This window comes from Phaenicophaeus curvirostris, chromosome 15 (genome assembly GCF_032191515.1).
Source record: "Phaenicophaeus curvirostris isolate KB17595 chromosome 15, BPBGC_Pcur_1.0, whole genome shotgun sequence".
NCBI lineage: Eukaryota > Metazoa > Chordata > Aves > Cuculiformes > Cuculidae > Phaenicophaeus > Phaenicophaeus curvirostris.
This window is the reverse complement of record NC_091406.1, coordinates 7,035,067-7,053,620: the sequence shown is the minus strand read 5'-3', so window position 1 is coordinate 7,053,620 and position 18,554 is coordinate 7,035,067. Positions and strand designations below refer to the sequence as shown.

The 18,554-nt window shown below is 44.5% G+C and overlaps 1 protein-coding gene across 3 annotated transcripts; it reads right to left on the bottom strand.

Annotated features, from left to right (window-relative positions):
* Positions 1 to 10,598: 10,598 nt before the first annotated feature.
* On the bottom strand, positions 10,599 to 18,518 carry MFAP3 (microfibril associated protein 3). 3 transcript variants are annotated; one of them, XM_069869413.1, is made up of 3 exons: positions 18,393 to 18,518; positions 13,666 to 14,127; positions 10,599 to 12,311 (listed from the first exon to the last, which is right to left on the bottom strand). In XM_069869413.1, the coding sequence occupies exons 2-3, from the start codon at positions 13,943 to 13,945 to the stop codon at positions 11,566 to 11,568; spliced, it is 1,026 nt and encodes a 341-aa protein (XP_069725514.1). In that variant the 5' UTR covers positions 13,946 to 14,127; positions 18,393 to 18,518; the 3' UTR covers positions 10,599 to 11,565. The 3 variants fall into 3 exon arrangements, with proteins under 3 accessions (XP_069725514.1, XP_069725515.1, XP_069725516.1); XM_069869414.1 differs by lacking the exon at positions 18,393 to 18,518 and adding an exon at positions 18,264 to 18,343; XM_069869415.1 differs by lacking the exon at positions 18,393 to 18,518 and adding an exon at positions 18,025 to 18,117.
* Between the last annotated feature and the right edge of the window lie 36 nt (positions 18,519 to 18,554).

The window sequence follows — 18,554 nt, the reverse complement described above, 5'->3', positions numbered from 1 at the left end:
GGTGAATGCTGGAAAGCAGCTCACCCCTCCCTTCTTCCTTTCCGCCCTCTCCTCTCCAAGCCAAAAAAAAAGCTGTGACAGCTTGATTTAGGGCTGGATAATGAGGCAATTGTGAGGAGGATGGGTACAGCGGGAGCCTGCACTTGCCAAATCGTTCGGCTTAATTGATCAAATATTTTTATGCATCGTTTATTCCTTTAAGGCGACTGTAAGCCTCCTCTCCTGCTGCACTGAAATGAAAAGAGCAATGCTGGAAATCACCCAGGCTGAGCCCCACTGTAACAAAGAGGGGTGGGTGGCTGCCGAGGACCTCCTTGGCCACCAAAGACTTGCTTGGCTGCTTGTTCCATCCAAGCTGCCTGCACCAAGGGAAGGATGGGTGAGCAGATCTGGCCTCTCCAGGTCTCCCCAAGGCACGTGGCGGGCAGGAGCACAAGTGCAGGCAGCTCCCATCAGGAAGGGCTTGTCCCAAAGGTCTGGCTGGAGCGCAGGTGCAGCCGTGTGTGCCACCCAGCCTACGACTCCCTGTCCCTGGGCCGTCTGTGTCCCTGAGTGCCAGGGCAGCGTGCCACACAAGGGCTGTCCCCACCGTTTATGGTGCAAATGGAAACACCCATCGAGCCAAGCTGGACACATAAATAATTACTAGGAAATGTTTACCCCGTGCAATTAAGTCACTGTAATCGCTAAATCCTTCAGTCAGAGCTGGAGCTATTAATCTACAAAGAAAAGAAAGACAAACTAAATCCTTTCATCGGCTTTTATCTCCTGCCCTCCTGCAGCAGGATGCTAGTGATGGGGTATTGCTATCTCTGGGGCGGTGGCCGGCTGCCAGAAAGGGGAGGGGGGGCAGCACCTTGCTCTTAGGTGGGCATCATTGCTGTCAGGTGCAGGTTTTGCCCCTCTGAGCCTCCCACATCCCCTACAACCACGACGCTGGGACCCCCTCGCCCACTCAGGCTTTGACACACCGTATGTGCCACCACGGAGAAAAGGCACCGCTGAAAGGGCTGTCGGACCCTGGGTGGGTTGTGGCAAGGAAAAGGCTGTGGTTCAGCAGCAGTGGAAGGGCTGTAGCTCTGGGCAGGCAGGAGCAGCTCCATCCCTCCTGCCTGCAGCGCAGCTCGGTGCCTGCCAGCGCCTGGCTGCTCTCTCCAAGCTCAAACCACGAGCTGCCTCTAGTGGTACCGGAGGCGCCTCGGGGCTTCTCCAGGCTCCCGGCACCGAGCTCCTTGCCGACTCTGCCCTGGGGCCCGGCTGTGATGCGCCCCGACACCCCACAACCGGCTGGGGCTGCACTGGAGGGACCCCACGGCTCCCCTTCCCACCCATCACCAGCATCCCCCATCCCCGGCTGTGCTGTCCCGCTCCCCGGGTTGGTGCTGATCTTGGCTCTGAGCTCACCTGCGTGTTCTTGCTCTTTAGATTCAGCCTGGCTGGTAAATAACCTCGACCCAGGCTCCCTTTCAGCTAAACAAACTGAAAGCCTTGGGCTGCCAAGAAATGAGTGGTGGCGAAGACACACCCTGTGTTTTGCTGCGTCCCTTCGAGGACGGTTTGATGGGAAGCAAAGCATGGGTGTTCGCGGGCAAGGAGAGATCAGCAAGGATGGCTGCTGAGGGATAAGACACGTGGGGCAGAGGTGTGCTCCTTCCTAGAGGTGGCTTCTGGTGCACAGCGAAATGCCCAATTGGTCTGCTCTGCTGACCCCATGCCTGATACATCTTCAGGACCATGCTTGGCCCTCAGAACTGTCCCCCTCGCAACCTGACTGTGTCCCATTCTGCCTCTAAGGTCACCTTGCCAGGCCAAGGGATGATGGAACATGCTCTGACATGGGACCTAAGAGGTAGGGCACCTGTACAATATATTGCAAGATGCTATTTTGGACTCTCTCACCCACCAAATTCTGTTTTCTATACTCAACTCCCCTCCATGACAATTTTTTACCAACTGTCCTCTTACTTCTCCTAGACAGATAGTAGAGGGGAAAGCTCACAATCCTTTCAGAGCTCTCCTCTTGTTGGCTAAGGCCAGTTGAACTCCCCCAGCACCCATGGGAAGAAGAAGTCTCTTCTCCCAGATGCAGCTGATGTTCTGCATATTCTCCTTTGTTCAGAGCAAGTTGAATGACAAAAGATTTCCTTGATCACAAACCCAGGGATGCTCCTCTATACTCCTGTGCTCCAGGGATAAGCAACTAGATCATAAAGCTTCAGAAGAAGGCTGGAAATCCTGGAGACATCTGAAATGAAATGCAGGGAAGGAGACAATCAGATGGAGCTGAACTGATTCCCATCCCTGACTCCCAGAGAAAGACGTCTGGCCTGTCCTCCTTGCTGCCAGTTGAGGGTGTTGCCGTGGTTGAGGTATGTCAGGAAGAATTGCCGTTCTTTATGACCACTAATGGTATTTGCCGCTCTGCGTTTAAAGATGATGATAAAGGTAATCAAACTGTCAGGAACAGAGATAAATGTAGAGCTGGCTGGAGCCAGCGAGGGATTCCCTGCTTTCGGTTAACAGCTGTGATTTATATTTCATTCGCACCTATGGACTCAGAGCAAGGAGCCGGGCAGCAGTGCTTTAAGAAAACACCATAGGGAGGAGTACAACAGACACTGAATTTATTTGCACTTGAGCTTCTAGACCTATTTATGCCTTCTTTAGACATCATCATGAAATATTGCAGGGGTATAAACTTCTCCCAGAAAATATTTTCATGAGTAGAATACCCTGATGAGATAACAACCAGTAACTAAACTTTCTGCAACCGGATACGTCCTGACATCCAGCAACCCCCTTTTCCCTTCCTTCTCCTCCAATGCATAGTTTTGACAAGGTCCTGACAGCAGGCACTGCAGTCCCTATGATTTATCCGAGCTATAAAGTACAAGGTTCTTTCAGAAGTACAAGCTGCAACAGGGAGGGATGAAGGAAGGGGAGAGAGGAGCAAGGACTTCCCAGCTGCACAGCCACGGACCTTGACCTGCCAGCAAGGTCCACAGCTCAGCTCTCTTCTGGCTGTGGATCCCTAGCTGTGTATCAGAGACCTCTCTTGTTGTTCTCTGAGCTCTCACTTTGTCATGATTCTGGTGTCCCTCCTTTCTCGTGTCTTAGATGTTGTCTCTTTTCTCATCTTACCTTTGTATAGTGTTGCGTTGGCAGCAGGGACAGGCGGCAGCCTTACTTCCTTTGTAACACAAACTCATTCAACATGGTGCTGTGTCTGCGCTGATACCGTATCCATGCAACCTGTGTTTCAAGGATCATGTTTGCTTTATTTCTGTGGATTAAAAAAAAAAACAAACCAAAAGAAAACCAAAACAGTAAGAAAACAACCTTACTAAGAAGAGTTCTAGCAGTTAATTAGTTCCAACATTGAAAGGGCCATTGCCCAGCAGCTAAAAATCATCATGTTTGAATGGTGAATTAAGTCAGCCAAGCAATAAATCTGAGCAACAAAACAGTCCCTTTAGCTCAGAGGAGTTTTCTTTCCTCAAAACACTGATAAATGGCTTTTTCTGAAAGCCCACGAGGTCATCAAATTAATAAAGCATTTCAAGAAATGTATGGAAGTGAAGTGACACTCTGCTGCAAGAGATTTGCCGTTCAAGCCAACTCTCTATAACAGAGTGTGATGCATATAGGATATCCAAAGCAAACTCGTCCTCTAATTTAGGACAGTTGTCCAAACTCCTTCATGTCTGTTCTGGTCCATTGTCTTCTTTCCTAGTCATTATTTAGGAGAGTTAAGCTTGAGAAAATCTCACAAAAGAATAATTAAGGAGAAAGGAAAATGAAACCCTGGGATTCTTCCTTTGGCCAGACAAGATACTCAGAATACTGACCATGAAGGAAAGTGATGAGAAGGCACCAAGGAAGGAAAGTGAGTGAAATGTTGAAAAGCTCTGAAGATAATCACAGAATCACAGAATAACCAGGTTGGAAGAGACCCACCGGATCACCGAGTCCAACCGTTCCTACCAAACACTAAACCATATCCCTCAGCACCTCGTCCACCCGTGCCTTAAACACCTCCAGGGAAGGTGACTCAACCACCTCCCTGGGCAGCCTGTTCCAGTGCCCAATGACCCTTTCTGTAAAGAATTTTTTCCTAACGTCTAGCCTAAACCTCCCCTGTCGGAGCTTGAGGCCATTCCCTCTTGTCCTGTCCCCTGTCACTTGGGAGAAGAGGCCAGCACCCTCCTCTCTACAACGTCCTTTCAGGTAGTTGTAGAGAGCAATGAGGTCACCCCTCAGCCTCCTCTTCTCCAGGCTAAACAACCCCAGCTCTCTCAGCCGCTCCTCATAAGGCCTGTTCTCCAGCCCTTTCACCAGCTTTGTTGCTCTTCTCTGTACTCTCTCCAGAGCCTCAACATCCTTCTTGTGGTGAGGGGCCCAGAACTGAACACAGGATTCGAGGAGCGGTCTCACCAGTGCCGAGTACAGAGGGAGGATAACCTCCCTGGACCTGCTGGTCACGCCGTTTCTGATACAAGCCAAGATGCCATTGGCCTTCTTGGCCACCTGGGCACACTGCTGGCTCATATTCAGTCGGCTGTCAACCAACACCCCCAGGTCCCTCTCCTCCAGGCAGCTTTCTAGACAGACTTCTCCCAGTCTGTAGCACTGCACAGGGTTGTTGTGCCCCAAGTGCAGGACCCGGCATTTGGCCTTGTTAAACCTCATGCCATTGGACTCAGCCCAGCGGTCCAGCCTGTTCAGATCCCTTTGCAGAGCCTCCCGACCCTCCAGCAGATCGACACTTCCACCCAGCTTAGTGTCATCCGCAAACTTGCTAAGGGTGCATTCGATGCCTTCATCCAGGTCATTGATGAAGACATTGAACAGGGTGAGAGATAATGGTGAGAGATGCTTGTGTTCTTTGCAGTGGCTGCTTTCACTCCCCTACCACGTGTGCATACAAAGCTATCACAAGAACACTGCACCAAAAATACTGGATTTACTCATTGGACATGAATGGGGGCAGGGACATTGATGTCAGGGACACTTGCATGACCCAGCACAGTTAGACAGCAGGAAGGTCTAAAGCTCAAGAAGCAACAGTCAGACATCCAAGTATTAAACAAACAAAATAAACCTGACTTTCAATTAAATTCTGCAGGCTTAGCCGGAACACAGCATGACCTCATCAAACCCAGCAGGCACATAAAGCCAATGGTCCTGCTTTATGTCACCATCCAATTCCTTTCCTGTGTGTTCGGAGTGGCCCTGATTCAGGTTGCAGCTGTCGGAGCAGTAGACATGGATCGGAGAAGATTGGCGATGAATTCAGAGATGCTTGGGGGCAGATATTAGGAAAATCTTTCCAGTAGTCAGGATAGTTAAGCAGGGTAACAGGTTGCTTGGGAGATGAAACATCTCTGCCAGTGGCTGTTTCTAAGATGGCATGGACAGTTGTGGCTGAGAACATGACCTGGGTGGCCTCTCCTGCTCCCTTCTAACCCATGGCTGTTCTCAGTCCCCTGTTCTTTAAAGGAGGGGGAAGCAGCACAGGACACTATTTTCACTTTCCTTTCTTGCAGATGGCCCACAACAGGCCAGAGACAGAGAGCAGGAAAGGTAAAAGGAACTCCAGCTAGCTATCTCCAACTGCTTTACTGCGAGTTTGTGTCATGGCAGCCTCTCCCTTAAATTTAAGACTGAATACATCCCCTGACTTTCCACTGAAATGGCTTTCTGCAAGCTTGTATTACACTTGGAATGATTTAATAGGAAATATATTTTAAATGATAGTGTAGCACCAAGAGGCTCTGAATAGGACAAACATAAAAGAACGTCAGAGCGAGCAATAGCCTCTGCAGTATCTTATCCACTGGGTATCCTTCTTCATGAAATCCTAGCCCAGGTTTCATTTGCCTTTGATTTAAAGAATAAACCTCTTGAGACAGTCTTCAGTACATTTATCCAGCTCAGCGCTCTGCCCTCCAAGCGCTATCACAATACCGTGCTGCACGTCTGTGCCGTGGACAGCTGATCTCTGAGGGGATGAGTTCATCCCTTTTCCAGCATCTAACTACGTCTGACACACAAACCCGGCAGCGCACACACGATGACTCCAGCCTCTTTGCGGACTCATTGACATGCAGCAGAAACCCCAGTTACCATATGGAGCATGGAGGCAGATGGATGGACATATGTATAATCTGTGTGCATCTCTGCTAATGTAAACGGCCCAACGCAGGCATTAGCACTCAAGTATACGGTCTGCACTTGGGGCACGAGAGAGTTTTTCTCCCATAAAATAAATAAAACACATTCTGAGCATCTTGGGATGAAGCCATTCTAATCCTTTTATTCTTTCCAAAGGAAAATGATTCCATATTCAGGGCACTGTGCAAACAATTAATTAGCCTAATGAAAATGAAAGGTCTAATTTCTCAGTATTATTATGATCATTGGCAGCCAGGCGTGACCAAAGAATAGGCACTGTCTTACCAGGGATAAAGCACAACTTTCTGGCTTTTTGGATATTTGGACATCTAGCAAAACAATTTTTTTGTGGAGTGATGGTGCAATTCTCCCTTACACATGCAAAAAAGCTGGCAGCATTTGGAGACATCTGAATGAGCTGCTATACAATAAAAAAATTTGAAGAGGAGAGAGACCCAGCTGGTGTGAAATGACCTGGCTGAATGGAAGTCGATAAAGCTGTAACACCTGACTTGAATGACACAGTGGTGTCGATCTCCTGCAGCAGACTTGACTCAGAAGACAAGCGTGCCGCAACATTATGAGAAAATATACTTTTTAAGGAGTCCAATCATCCTTAATGTAGCTCCCTTTCAAATGATCTGGTTTTATCCAACTGGAAAAGTGCTTTAAATTCATGCAGATTAATTTGTTCCTCTGGATAGGATCATGAAGAGTCAGGTTATGGGAGTTTTAGGAAACTGAACTGTTACCATTCATGTAACACGTAGATAGAAAGTAGATGCTGACTGAACATTGACCTAGCCTGAGGAGTATGGGTCCGATAATTCTTCTTTTAAGAAGCTGATTCTCATGGGAAAATCCACAAGATTTGGCTTTAATTCTATTATCTGCCTCACGCAGAAACTGGCAACCAGAAACTATTCTTTATAAACAGCGTGGATGAAGTCTGCTCTCATTTGCACTGGCACAGCCCCATTGACTGGATCACAGAGGGTTTCTCAGCAAGATGGATTTTTGGTGTTTGGGGTGGGGGCAATCACAGTTTAAACTTAGCTAGGGGCACTTCTACTCTGTGTTCCAGGTTGGCACCCAGAGCTGCAGGACGTGCCCACAAAGAACACGCCCACGCAGAACACATCCATTATAATGCAACATCAGGCACATGGGAAATAAAGCTTCCCAGTGTAACCAGTGCTGACAGATTAGCAACTTGATTAGGGGCTTGGGATCATCCCCTGGTATAGTTCAATACTTTGAATTGATTGCAAAGGGATCGGGAACCCAAGCCTGGGCACCAAAATGAGGTGGGGCGGCCCCTTTCCTCCCATCCTTACCACAGTACTCCAGGGGACTGTATTTCCTCTCTGTGTAATTTAATAAACTAGTGGTAACAAAGCATGGGTAAAGTTGGACCTATGTCTCTTCCAGCTCTAGGGATACAGAGTGAGAGCAGTCCACGTGCTTCCCTTGGCACAGGAGTGGAAATTCCATTATGCCATCTCAGCAACTCATTGGAAAAGCAGCAACACAGACTTGGTCACATGAAGGCTGATACTCTGCGCTTGTGTTGCCCTTTAGGAGGTAAGTTGTGTCCAAATATACTGCATCTTCAGCAAGATAAACAAACAAGCGGTGGTTACAATACAGAACAACACAACACTGTGAAACAGGCAAGAACAGAAAATAGAGGCTTGCGGCTGAAGGTCACTGCACTTCACAATCACCCTCTCAGCTTGCAGAAGTGAAATCAAGGAGAACGCATGGGCCTTCCTGAAACCATTTCAGGCCTGTAATCATTTGTTTATGCAGCTGGTAGCAATTATTATGGATTCTGCTGGGAACTTTGAGGCATAAAAAAATGACAGACCCAAGGATGTCATAGCAGGAATGTTCTACCAGATGATTGAACATCCCAGCAACCTTTGTCAGGCTGGCTAACAACATTCTTAGTTGAATATAGATGCTATTTAATTAGATATCCAGAACTGGATAGACAGCTACTCATCAACCCTTACAGATAAAAAAGAAAACCCTAACAAAACAAAGCTTTTATTAAAATTTATTTTGCAAATCTACCAATTCATTTTATGAAAGTATGAAATCCTATGTGGTTACATTAAACAGCTACATTACAGTTGAGGTAATAAAAATAAGCCACTACAAAGTTAGTTTTAAGTACTCTTGGATAACAAGTAGATTTTACATTATTTAAAATAAAAAGAAGTCACAAAGAAGAGATAAAATAGCCTTGTGATTGTCAAAGAATTTAGTTTAAAGCAAGGAAACCACTATAGACTCTCCTTGTCCTACAAAAAGTTAAGATACAATCACTGATGTTTATGCAGTCTTTCGATGTTAATGTTCATTTAGACACATTCAACAAATTTAAAAGCACACATCTACTCAGGATAATAAGAATAGCTCATGAGTTGTTCAGAAACCAGTGTCAGGTTCCTTTCTCTGGAAATTACATTTGCTGTATAACATCACCATCATCCTTGCTTTCAGATGCATAAAAATCCTGTAATATCATTTGCAAAATACACTAGAGCTTCAAATCTGCTCTAATCTAATTCAGTGGGAGTAGGATCACTTCCTACATTTAATAAGTACTCCTGATTTACTGAAATCCTCACAAAAGAGCCTCCTTCCCAGGAATGAAATTAACTTAGCCAACAAAATACTGTAATAATTCAGGAAAACTCCAGCAACTGACATTGCAACTGCATTTCTGAGGACCTTCATGCACGATCATTCTTTCCTTTCCACCAGCAACAGGACACATGAAGACACCAAGTAACTGTGCTTCGCAAAAACTCAGAGCTATGTATAAAAGTATAAAAATTAAGGAACAGATTGAATTAATCTAGAAACTGCTTTCTTGACACCCATCTGACACATCTCGAGTGTCATTCTGCTGCCTGTAAGCTGCCACTTCTGACGAGACATCTGTCAATCACAATTGTGTACTGCTTCTTAGGAAGCAATTCAAAGGAGCTTTGATTTTCTAGCTGCACCTCCACGTTGTGTATGTAGTTAGGGCCAAAATGCCCAAGATGCTACTGCCGCATATAATGCAGCAGTTTCACAGAAGCAAGAAGAGCCTTTATGCAGAAAAAAGGCAGATGCAGGTACAATCCTGATGGCCTGTGGCACAAAGGAGGTTAGAACTGGTCATTCTCTCATGTAGCCTTCACCTCTTTACACTAGGACATCCGAAAAAGTGCAAACCCCCAAACCTCCGCTCGTGCATGTGCAAGAAACCTGCAGAGCTCATAGTACAGAAGTAAAGCCAGCAGCATCTTAGCAGGGCTTCTAAGAGAACGAGGCATTTATACATAAGAGTATCTTTTAACACTGATCACCTCAAAAAACTTAGACAGACAGGTTACACAAAATTTTACAAATCTTTCACTTGGACGTAAAGTGCCATCAAACTATGGAAGAAGAAAAGAAGTTACTGTTGAGAGCAGTAGCCACTGTTAAGTCTCTACAGAAGGCTTGACTCCCCTGAAGCAGACAGTTTGCTGCAGTCTTGGTAATGACAAAACCCTGGTGAGAACACCACTATAACCAATCTTCTTCCTTCCTGACAAACACTGTTCTTAGCTCACACCAAAGGCAACTAGGCTGCATTTAGTGGTGGCAGACTCCAGCACTTTCCTCAGAAGGTAGTTTAAAATGGGAATAGATGCTTCAGTTCCCCATCCTCTAACAGGATTCCATAATTTGATTCATAACAATTTGTTCAGAAACTTTGTTACGAGCATCTATTACAACATAAGGCCCCACCCAGTTATTCGCACTGTGCCTGCTCGTTCTCCATCTCTACTCATATAAACGTGATGCCAACTCCTCTTACGAATCCTGAGCAGCCATCCAGATTCACTTGTTCAACTGACATTTCTGTAATAATAAGGAAAGAAAAAAAGAGTTGTGGGAAATTAAATGGTGCTCCTGTTGCCAAGTTGTTAAAATTATATGGCAATATGCTTCCAGTAGTTGTAAGAAATTAATTTGTGGAGTGCTTACATGCCTTACATCTACTAAATTTCAACAGGATATAAAACGCTGTTTAAGTGATACAACTTAACAAATGTTATGGAGAAAAAAAAATCAGCAATCAGCAACGGAGTGAAAGAAGAAACAACATTCTCATCTGCACCCTTGATTCCTCGAGGCTCGACCTCTGTGGCTGAGGAAGCCACCTGGCAGATCCTCTGTGATGTTCTTAGGCTGTGTCCATGTGTTAGCACCTGCATCTCTCCAACCTGCCACCCCTCCTCAGCAGATAAGACAGGGCACAGCCAGTTACTCCACTCCTGTAAACAGCGGCTGGCAAACAACTCAGCCAGCTCCAACACTCACCACTCATTTCCAGTGCCTTCTCAAAGCACTTGCTAGAGCAATATGAATGTCAACACCTCCTTTGCTTTAATGCTGTTCAGAAAGAATTGCCTGAGACACCTGATCTGTAGATTAACTAATTTTTAAATTATGCCACTACATGATTACTGTCATTCTTTTCTCACAGCAATGTCAAATACAATATAAAACTTTGGATTTTCTATAGTGAGTGGAATCAAAGTCAAAAGAAAGACAGCATCATTACTGCTCCATTCTGTAAGACAGAACCAGGGTAAGGCGCTTTGGCAGTCAGCACCAAGTTTAAGCGACAAGCTTTGTAACAACAATCTGCTGTCCGCACATCAGAGTATCCACAAGTTTTCTGCAGATGCATGGAAAACTGAGACCTCCTGGCTGTTTTCTAAGCTGCTCTGAAACAGCAACAATTCATTTAATCCAGCAGTAGAGCCTGGTAGTATTCTTTTCCTAAGTACAGTACGTTTTGATAGCAACATAGAAGCACACAACATAAAACAGATTTGTTCAAGCTCACCATGGTTCCGATGGGCTACACACACCAAGATGCAATTCAAAAAGAGCACACAACTCAGTTAATCAGGACAACACCACTGACTCAAAGGAATTCTGGCTCCACTTTGTGAAGGAAGAAAGAGCTTACAAAGGAAAAGATTTTATTGCAAGTTGTACTGCTCAGCTTAGCCACTTCTAATACAGATCACAAGTATCAGAAGGTACTGAGGAGCCAAGGACAAAGAATTCCTATTTTGTAAATAACTTAAGTATGCCAAGCTTATTTTAAAAAGAAAAGCCACTGCACAATATTCCAATTTGTCTTCTTGAACAGACTTGAAATTGTTACATCAACACTGACAGAATATAATACAGATTTCAGTAGCAGTTCTGGCACTTTGCAGCTCGGAAAATTTGTGCATATGGGACTGAGGCAGCTTGTTTGTAGACCCTTTTCTTGCAGTATCCAAGGGTCCCCTGTGCTTCCTTCACAGCTGCATATCGCTGGACTCAGCAGATGCCTTCTTCAGAAGGTGCAAACTGGCAGCTGTCATGAGAAACAGTGTCGATGCTCTGCACTTCTGACTGCGGGTGAATGGACACCTGAACGGCTATCTCTTGACCTTGCTCATTCATGGACCCATCATCTGAATCCCCAGCTGGTGAATCGCTGCGCTTGATCTCTGGGTTGCTGGGGTATATTGCAGCTTGGGTACCACAGGCCTGGGTCTGTTTTTCCTCCTCACCTACTTCATCGGGATCGTCAACTCGCACAGTCTCAAAGATCTCCTCCATGAACGCCCTGCAGTTAAGGATCAGAGGTGGTAGGGGAATGCTTCTGGCAAGCTCTTCAATGTACCGAGCAAACTCCATGGTCTTAAACTGAGTGACTTTGGCCAACTCTAGTGTTTTGGCAGATGTAATGATAGGGATACGCTTGGCTATCTCAAAAGCCTTCTGAAGCTTCTCAGCCCCTTCCGTCCTGAAGAACTCATTGATAGCCTTCTCTGTTTTGCGGAGGTGACTGCTCATCATGCACAGACGGGTTATGTTTAAAATGAGGGTGATAGCAAAGGCAACGAGGCACACAATCATGTAGTAGATACTCATGTCTCCTGAGGTGAAGATAACCCTCAGGGTGACTGTGTAATACGAGGTGTCATTGTGATTAACAGCTGCACACGTGTATCGCCCCCGGTCAGCAAAGTTGACCTTTGTGATGTTAATGGAATTGCCAGCAATCTTCCACCGGCCACCTGGAGATTCAAAAGAAATAAACTGAGCTAATGAAACAAAAATCTCTAGGTAAACTAGACATATACTGCCTGCTCCATCAACAGAGGACAAAGCTTGGAGGTAAGCAGTTCATTTCTAGTAGAATACAAAGAGCACATCGAGGACTGATGCTTCCTTTTCATTCTTGTGATACAGAAACCATAACCCAGTTACCGATCCTACTGTTTAATATTAAATTACTCTGCACACTCGCTACTCTGGTTTTATTCCTTTCTCTCATCTGCACTTTCTTGTGTGCTTTTGGACTGCTAGCTCTTTATGACAGGGAACCTAATTCTCAACGAGTGCTTCTCACCCACTGTGTAACCCTACGCTGAAAGACTGTTCTCTATAAAGTCTAATTTTCCATATGTTCTGAGTCAAAAGTCAAGCGACCCATGAAAAAGATCAGTCTGTAAATGGCTCTGCTGGCAAAAGAACCCAGGATTTTCTTGAGACACAGTTTTCTGCTGAGCCCGCAGTGCTGATACACCAAACCCATGTAAAAAGAAATCAATAAAAGAAGCTGGCTTTATACAGTACTTCCTATGCGTTAATAACTTAGGGGGAAAACTGTTTTCATAACTCATTCTTCTAATTACTCTACTTTGAACTAATCTCCAGATGGCATTATAACTACAAAGAGGTTACTGAATACTTAAGGCAGAAAGATGGCCTCCGAGAAGATCCTATCAATTAGCTCGATGACCTTCATTAACACTAATAGAGCAGAGAAAACCACATGCATCTCTAAAAGACATTATTTTTTTGAAATTAAAAACTACAGAGACAGAACTATAAGAGCTAATCACTAGGAAAATATATTTTCCCTCTGTACAAAAGGGTTAAATAGCATGCATTTCATTGTTAGCCTTTACAAATTGCATTAGTTTCCAGTCTCACTGGTGCATAAACCAGAAAATAAATGTACTAAGTTACCCCATGCTTTAAAAAATCCTGTAACGAGATTAAAGCACCGACTAGCAGAGGAGAAGCTGTTGAGTATTGTGTTTAACTCATGTGTTAGGTAAAATATAACATAAACCAGAGCAATAATAAATAGAAACATCAGTATCTGGTATGATGCAGATTAATTTCTTCTGTGTCGCATGCTGTGATGAATCTGTGGCATATCATAGCAGGATGGATTGGCTAGGATAGAAGAACTCAGGTATAATTCACATGTCAGAGGGCAAAGGGCTTTGTCTTGCCCTGTCCTTAGCTCCCAACTATAAAAATGGGAGGACAGGGAGGGAAAATAATAAAGTCTCAGAGGTTTTCGGACACTGTATAAAAGGGGAATACTGAAGGATAGAAAACGTCAGGAAAGCTCACCTTCATCTTCCTGTTCAAGCAGGTGTCCTCTGGAGTTATACCAAAGAATATATTCATATTGGCTGGTGTTTGGTTTACATTCAATTAAAACACTGGTCCCCTCTTTGGCTATGATATCATGGTGTGCTGGAGAACTGACTAAAGCCTGAGACACTGCATGAAGCGAGGCATTGAAAGACACAAAACCAACTGTCCCATTAAAAGCTACATTTTCCAGTGTAAATCCAAGTGAAAGATCAGCACTAACAGTCAAAATTAACAGGCAATATCTGAGCTTCATGGAAAAATGAGAAAAATTCTTTTTTCATTTAATTTGGAGAAATGAGGTCATGTGATATTAAGCTGTCTGTACTGCTCTGGGATATGAGAGGATGCTCTTGATTTGTTTGGTGATAGAAAATGTCTTGGATCCAAATGCACTTTCAAGACCATCAACAGTAGAAGTGGAAACTGGAAATCCAACTGAAAAGAAAAAAAAGAATTAAGGTTACTAATGATAGCAAGCTTACGGTGCATTCAAGTTTCATTTCCAGTAAACAGATTTCGATTAGCGTAATATAAACTGTCAGCCTAGAGGTTCCATATCAGAGCTTTGCTCAGCACACCGTAATGAAACAAGGGTAACAAGGCATTAGAAAAGTCTTCAGTCCTCTAGATGTTCATCTTTCCATCCAAATAAATAATCTCAGGAACAATAATCACTAAAGGGAAATAGGTTTTAAAAATGAAAAAAATGTTCAGACTATTGGAAATGCGTAACTATATTTAGGGTCTGCATTGGTTGATGGAGAAAAAGTATCTTCTTATTAGAGCAAGAAAAGCAAGAAAGGATATAATTCCTGCCTCCCTCTCCATGAATATCAAACTGCTTTTAAGCCTGGTTTGCTAAAGCCTTTCATTTAGCGTCTAGGGAAAAAACAAAGCACATACCTATCTCAATTTCAGCATTTACACATCTACTTAGTTGATTTGAGAGCCATAATTGGTGCTAGATGTCAAATACTACATAATACGCTTATAACTCCTAGTGTGGGTAAAACTCTTTTGGCAATTATCTACAGTCACAGCAAGGAAGTTCCTCTCTGAATATCAGAATGCTGATGGCTAAACACACTTCCTCTTTTCACAACCACTTGCTGCTGTATTTTCTAACTGCCTCTTTTATTTTTTTTGCCTTGTTTGTTTTAGATTAAGTTCCTGCTGAAAATCTGCTACTTTATGCTGCTGTATCTCAGTGGTCACATCTTGTTTATCATCTTCTCTACCTAAATGCCATCCCTTATTTAACAGCAATGTGAAAAAATGTTTTGTCAAACCATTTTGGTCTTCAAATTAAGGTGCACTAAGCATTTTAAGACATTAGGATGCAGCCTTCAATTTTACATTCTCTGCACACTGAAAAGCCAGCTTGTAACAAAAACCAACTTGTAACAAAGTGAGATGACGCCAATAAGAGAAAATCTGTGATCAATTTTCCTGGAAGCCTGATTCAAGAACATTTCTAATTCACTATGCATTCCCTGAAGTTATGGTTCCATCTACACTGCTGCAGAGCCCTAAACCAACAAATAACAAAGCACAGAAGCCTCAAGCCAAAATGTTATCTTAAAGAACATCTCACTTCATCCCATTGACTGCGTGACTTCAAATTTATCATCTTGCCTTCTACCAATAACAAATGCTAGTAGAACTGAATTTCATAAATATCACAGTACAAAGGAATACATTTTCTTAATAAATAATGCAGACACTTCTCATCCTTCCAGAATCACTTGTTAATAGTCTACAGCAGACAAATCTTATCATTTATGAAAATTAATTTACTATAAATAAGTACAGGTGATTTGTACTAATTGTCTTTTCAGCAGAGAAAATTTAAGCATATCCAGGAATGGGAAAATTTGCTGGCAACACACTATGCAGAGTAGGCATTTTTTCAGTTAAAGCTAATTTGTCAGAGGTCAAACCAGATTCCAGATTTGACATGTGATGAGAAACACGTATCTGACCCATTTCTGTTGCAGCTATTGCCAAAACCAGTTTAAAAAAAAGAAGGCAAAGATGGCAGCTGCGTAAAACTCTCCTTCAAGCCTCACTAACCAACTCACCCACCAAATCCTGCAAGAGAAACTGGAAAGCAGACCCTCTGCCTGTTTCCCTGTAAACAGCAATCCTTTCATCTGTCCTCTCTTTTTTTTTGTTTCATTGGCCCCACTCTCTTTTGTATTGTGCCTCTTGTTCATTCATTTAAGATGAGACCAGCACTGAGAACTTAATTATACTGTTGTGCTGAAGAAATTACATTCTCACAGCTAAATAGTTAAACTCAGTACCAAGGACTCTTCCGTTCCTGTTTTCCACCACTTGTACTTGAGGGCAAGTGCTGCTGAGTTCTTCTGCCTCTGCAGAAGACCGTCCCGGCTACAGCAACTGCATAGGTCTGAAAACCCCCAATACTAAGGTTGCTGCTGATCAGCAACTACTATGATGTTTGAGGGAGTGGTTCTAACCTTCCTTTTTTTAGATGCCTAGTATTTTCAGAGTGTTTCAGAGCCTTCAGAGGGCTGCTGACAACTGATCTGCTTATTTCAGTAACCTTGTGCAGATCTCTTAAAGGCAGGCTGCAGACAGTCAGCAGTTTGGGGACCACTGACATTTGGATTGCTAGAGTCATTGTCTGAGGGACTGTCACAGCTCTTGCTAGCAAGTGAGGCGCAGTGGCCACAGATCTTCAACACACATCGCTCAACCACACAGTTAAAAATGCCACTGTGCTTAATGGCTTTTGCATGCATCAGAACTTGACTTAACAGCATCTGAGGCACTTAAAACTAACGACAGCGAAGACAAACCGCCATATTCAGTATTGACTCAAAGGCAGAGAATAACTTACAGTTTTCTAACACAATAATCTCCCAACCCATAATGTTTTAGATTTATTATAGAACAATTCCAGTACCTCCTGTACTTTGCCTGTGTTACTGTAATTTTAAATTATTAAATTTAAAATGTTCTATTTCCAAGCATCTGTGACACTGCTCCTAAAATGACATTAGGAACTTCAGTCAATTATTTAACACAAGAAATGCTCAGCAACGTTTTCCCTTGTAAGAATAAGGTAATTATCTTCAGTAATTGCGTATGCTCTTCATTATGTTTGCATTGAGCTTGCATAATGTATAAAACATTGGTGATGGGTCATTGAATTTTACTATTAGAGTCTTCGAGGTCTGATTTATTATAAATTGTTTGTCAAATTTCCCTTTTGGAAAAGCCATTACTGCTAAGCAGACAATGATCTGTCACTGCCGAGCACTGGGAAAAATGAAACAATCTGTGAAATCCATATTCTTCAACCATCACACTTATGCAAAACAGCTACCGAAGCTGATAAAGGATCCAAAAAGGACAAAGCATGAGCACAGCCAACATCACATTTCTTCAAGAAAGCATTACATCCAAGTACAATGAAATGTGCGGCACTGGCTATTTTACAACTGAACCTGAAGCTGAGCTCAACATATTTAACCTTTATTAAACCCTATGTTATATCAACATATAGCAGTGGAAAGATAAAAGTCCACGATACATATGCTTGTATGAGACATCTTTGGCTCTTATCCTGAAAAAGTGTATCTGCATTTAACTTGAGAGGAGTACAAGTAGTCCCACAGAGGTTGATGGAAGTACTGATAGTGCTTCAAATTACACATTTATAAGGCACCAAGAGGTTCTAGGTTATACAGCTTCATATTTGCTGCTCATAACATCATTGCATACTTGGAAAAAAGTGAGGCAATAAACTGAGATACAGACGGCAGAGCCCAGTCTAACCAACTGCTGCTTCTGGCACACGACATGGAAATGTGTTGTGACATTTACAACAGGCTAACTGGTAATAACACACTAAGCAAATCTAAATGGATCGGTTTTACACCTTCTTAATTGCTGTGTGATGCCCTGCAGAAACAAGGCTGCTGTGACTGTCCCGTGAAGCCTCTCTGACCCTCCTTCAGATCAGAAGCCGTGCACAGCAGAGTCCTGCAGACATGAGCTCCTGGGAAGTTTGTGAAAAGAGATGGCATCGTCTCAACAAGAACCCTTACTGGTGTTCCCAGAGCAAGAGAGGTTGTAAGAAGGGCTAACCTTCTGCCAGCATCAGCGAAGGCTCCACCGGGAGTGGCTGCACCCGCAGCCCAAAATCCAGTGTGAAAAGCAGATCTGCAAAGGAGCAGCGTGGATCTCACCCACGGGACACGGGGCTTTGCCCTATGCATGACCCCTTGGCTGCCTGACACGGGTCACAGGGCAGCTCAGGAAGGGCTTGGGAAGGACTGCACACGAGAACAAGCATTTTACCTCTGTGGGCTAAAACTGATCAGGCACAAAACTCAGCGGAACGGGAACCGTGTCCCCCGCGGCCCTGACCCCAGATGCGCCCATGGTCGCCTGTGGAAATGCCCCGTTTAAGGCGACGGGAATCACGGCCTCCCCCCGACTGCAACCGAGGGGACCTAGGCCTGACGTCAAGCCAGGAGACCGAACTCCGCCCCCCCCTCCCCCCCGCATTTCAACAACAAAACAGCGAGGTAACGTACAGCCCGCCGCCTTCTCCCCCACCGGCGAGGCCCTGCGCGCCGCTACGCCGTTCCTCCCTCGCTCTGATGTTGCCGGGTGCGCCCTGGCGTCACCATAACGCGGTGAAGTAGCGGTAACGCCGCTCTCACCGGGAGGAGAGGCGCCGGGCCCACCCACACCGCTGCCGCTGCCACCGCCGACCGGCCGTGCTTCCCCTTCCGGTCTGGTCCGCGTTTCCGGCGTGAGCCGGCGGGGACCGCTCTGCGCGTCGTCTCTATGTTTTCTGTCCTCCCAGTGTGGGAGGAGGACTC